The sequence below is a fragment of the Vigna unguiculata genome, chromosome 10 (assembly GCF_004118075.2).
Source record: "Vigna unguiculata cultivar IT97K-499-35 chromosome 10, ASM411807v1, whole genome shotgun sequence".
Classification (NCBI taxonomy): domain Eukaryota; kingdom Viridiplantae; phylum Streptophyta; class Magnoliopsida; order Fabales; family Fabaceae; genus Vigna; species Vigna unguiculata.
Window position 1 is genome coordinate 32,010,601 of NC_040288.1, and position 3,443 is coordinate 32,014,043.

At 44.5% G+C, this 3,443-nt stretch overlaps 1 protein-coding gene across 1 annotated transcript; it reads left to right on the forward strand.

Annotated features, from left to right (window-relative positions):
• The first annotated feature begins 557 nt into the window (after nt 1-557).
• LOC114167242 (receptor-like serine/threonine-protein kinase At2g45590) lies at nt 558-3,114 on the forward strand. Its single transcript, XM_028052264.1, has one exon. The coding sequence runs from the start codon at nt 699-701 to the stop codon at nt 2,625-2,627; it is 1,929 nt and encodes a 642-aa protein (XP_027908065.1). The 5' UTR covers nt 558-698; the 3' UTR covers nt 2,628-3,114.
• Nucleotides 3,115-3,443: the final 329 nt, after the last annotated feature.

Here is a 3,443-nt window from a genome sequence, read left to right on the forward strand (position 1 = left end):
CAAAAACACATCCATTTTAAGCTAAATTATTTTAAAATTAATAAGTAATTATTTCTTCAAATTATTTTACAATTTATTGAATAATGTAACACGTTGGACAGATGATTGATTAAATGTCCAACCTAAAAGTTTGTACATTTAAAAAAAAACATCTATTGTATATGAAAAAAGATTTATTAAGACAGATAAACATTTGAAACAAATTAATGATTTGGTTGATTTCATCAAAGCAATGTTTGTTTAGATTTTTACCAATTTTGGGTAAAATATGTTTACAGCATTTGTAAGAGACAGGTCCACAAGCACAGTGGCACACTGCAACTCCCTCCAAACACAGCACTTATGAAAGGTTTGAACTTTTTTTCTCCAACTTTCTTCAATAGTTTAACTATCACCCTCACACATCTTCTAATACTTTATTAATATTAGGAAAAAGGAAAAGAAAAGGGGAATCTCAAGATAATTTTATTTTTTAATATTATTCTTCAAAAGCAACACTTTATTTATTTATTTTTTATTTATTTTATTTATCTATCACAATATTGGTTGGCCAAGGAAACAAAACAAGTCACTCCTCACTCCTACTTCTTCTTCTCAACACAAGAAAAAAATTTCTATTCACTTTCTCTTTCTCTTTTCTCATGAATGGTTAACATCAAAATTAACATTTTCATTTCGCACTCTTCGTTGTTACAGCCATGCCATCGCGTCCGCCGCCAGCCTCGCCTCACACGGCGGTTGCCGCCGTCTCGCACCGTCGAGAGATGATTCTCTGCGGGGTAATCGGCGGCGCGCTCTTCTTAACGGCGCTTATCGTCTCTGTCACGGTCTTTCTCTACCGGAAACTTTCTTACAACCGAACGGCGCCGTTTGAGCACAACCAGCGACGTTTCTCTTACTCCGTTCTACGCCGCGCGACGAACTCGTTCTCGCCGTCGACGAAGCTCGGGCACGGCGGGTTCGGTTCGGTTCACAAAGCGACTCTGCCTTCCGGCCAGACTGTGGCGTTGAAGGTGATGGACTCGCCCGGGTCAATCCAGGGGGAGAGAGAGTTCCACAACGAGTTGACGCTGTGTTCGAATCTGAAGTCGCCGTTTGTTATTTCGTTGCTCGGTTTTTCGTCGGACCGGCGCGGTCGGAAGCTGGTTCTGGTTTACGAGCTGATGCCGAACCGGAGTTTGCAGGACGCGCTGCTGGACCGGCGGTGTCCGGAACTGATGTGTTGGGGGAAGAGGTTTGACATCGCCGTTTCGGTGGCGATGGGGTTGGAGTATTTGCACCATGCGTGTGAGCCTCCGGTGATTCATGGGGATATAAAGCCGAGTAATGTGTTGCTGGATGAGGATTTTGGAGCGAAGATTGGGGATTTTGGGCTTGCTAGGGTTAAGGCGGTGGAGGATCTGGGAATGGTGGAGGAGAAGAAGGAAGGGGTTGTGGAGATTGGGGTTGAGGAGTTTGGGGTGATGGAGGAGGGGGAGAGTGTGAGTGTGGTGGATGTTGACCGGTCGCCGGAGAGTTGTCCGGTGAGAGTTGTCGATTACTCGGACGCGTCGCCTGTGGGAGGTGATAAGTTGAGTGTGGTGTCGGATGGGTGCTTTGAGAGTGTTGATAGTGAGAACGTGAATTTGAATAAGAAGAAGGGTGGTGGTGGTTCAGGGAGGGATTGGTGGTGGAGGCAGGAGAGCGGGGGAGGGGGGGAATCGGGGAGGGTGAAGGATTATGTGATGGAGTGGATCGGGAGTGAGATTAAGAAAGAGAGGCCAAAGAGTGAATGGATTGATTCGTGTTCATCTTCTTCTCCTAAGGTGGAGAATGAGAATAGGAATGTTAATGGGAATGAGAAGAGTAAGAAGAAGGAGAGGAAGAGGTTGGATTGGTGGGCCTCTCTTGATGAGGAGAAGGTTAAGAGTAAGGTGAAGAAGAATCGGAAGCCGAGGGAGTGGTGGAAGGAGGAGTTTTGTGAGGAGTTGTCTAAGAAGAGTAAGAAGAAGAAGAGGGGTTTGGAGTGGTGGCAGAGGGAGGAGGAAGGGGTGGAGCAGAAGAAGAAGAGGAAGAGCAAGGGGAGTAGGGGAAGTATTGATTGGTGGTTGGATGGGTTGAGTGGGGAGATAAGGAACAATGGGAGGAGGAACAGCCAGGATTGGGGGACTAGTGGGGATGTGCCAAAGAGTGGTGGGATCAGTAGCACCCCTAGTATGAGGGGGACTGTGTGTTACATTGCTCCTGAGTATGGTGGAGGAGGGCAATTGTCTGAAAAGTGTGATGTGTACAGTTTTGGGGTTCTGCTTTTGGTTCTGGTGGCGGGGAGGCGGCCGCTGCAGGTGACGGCATCGCCGATTTCTGAGTTTGAGAGGGCGAATTTGATTTCCTGGGCCAGGCAGCTTGCTCACAATGGGAGGCTCTTAGATCTTGTTGACACTTCTATTCATTCATTGGATAAGGAGCAGGCGCTGCTCTGCATCACCATAGCCTTGTTGTGTTTGCAGAGGTGCCCAGGGAAGAGGCCTTCCATGAAGGAGGTTGTGGGAATGCTCAATGGGGAAGCTGATCCACCACATTTACCGTTCGAGTTCTCACCATCACCGCCGTCAAATTTCCTGTTCAAGGGGCGGAAGAAGGCTCGGTGAGTGTGTGTTTATCTGTGAATGAGTGGGTCTGTGGTGGTGGTTGTTCTTGTCATGATCATTAACTTGTAAGAGTGTATTGTATGGTTTTAGTTTTAGGTAAACTCTAATTGATTTTCTTGATCACCATTGTAGAGACTAATGCAGAAATGAAAGGGAGAAAATAGCGAGTTACAAGCTTTGTTGCATAAATCCATTTCTTCCCTTTCTGTTTTTAGTTTTGTTCTGGTTCTAGCTTTTTAATCTGAAAGAACTTTTTGGGTGCATGATTCTGGCACGAAGACGTGTCTTTGCCTATACAAAGTTGGTGAATTTCAGGAAATTTGGGGTCTCTTAAAGTTGAGGGAACATTTCTTTTACTTTTGAAGCCATTTAGCTTCGCCCTTTTTAGAGAATATATTTGTCTAGTGCCTTCTGACTGTAACTGTGTAACATTTTCAATTTTCATGACCTTAGTGCCTTTAAAGGACCCAAGGAAGATTTATTTATCTTTTTGGTTGTTCGAACTTTATAAAGTTGAATGCACATTTTGCCATTGTTGGTAGTATCGGTTTCAGTTGCAGAGCGAACACATCCTGGCCCCATTTGCGTCTTTTACAAGTAATCATGATGTTACTTTGAGCTAAGTGGAGGCTCCACCGTCCCTGGAAATGAAAGAAGAATAATATCATTTTATCATCACTGCTTGGGCCTACGGCTAGCCTTTCACTCACAAGCTTTAATCCCTTTGGAAGATTTTTATTGAAAAGGACGTGACAAAAATTTTCATATTAGAAGCAAATAAATGCATTTATTTTTTTTGTTATTGTTAATATTCCA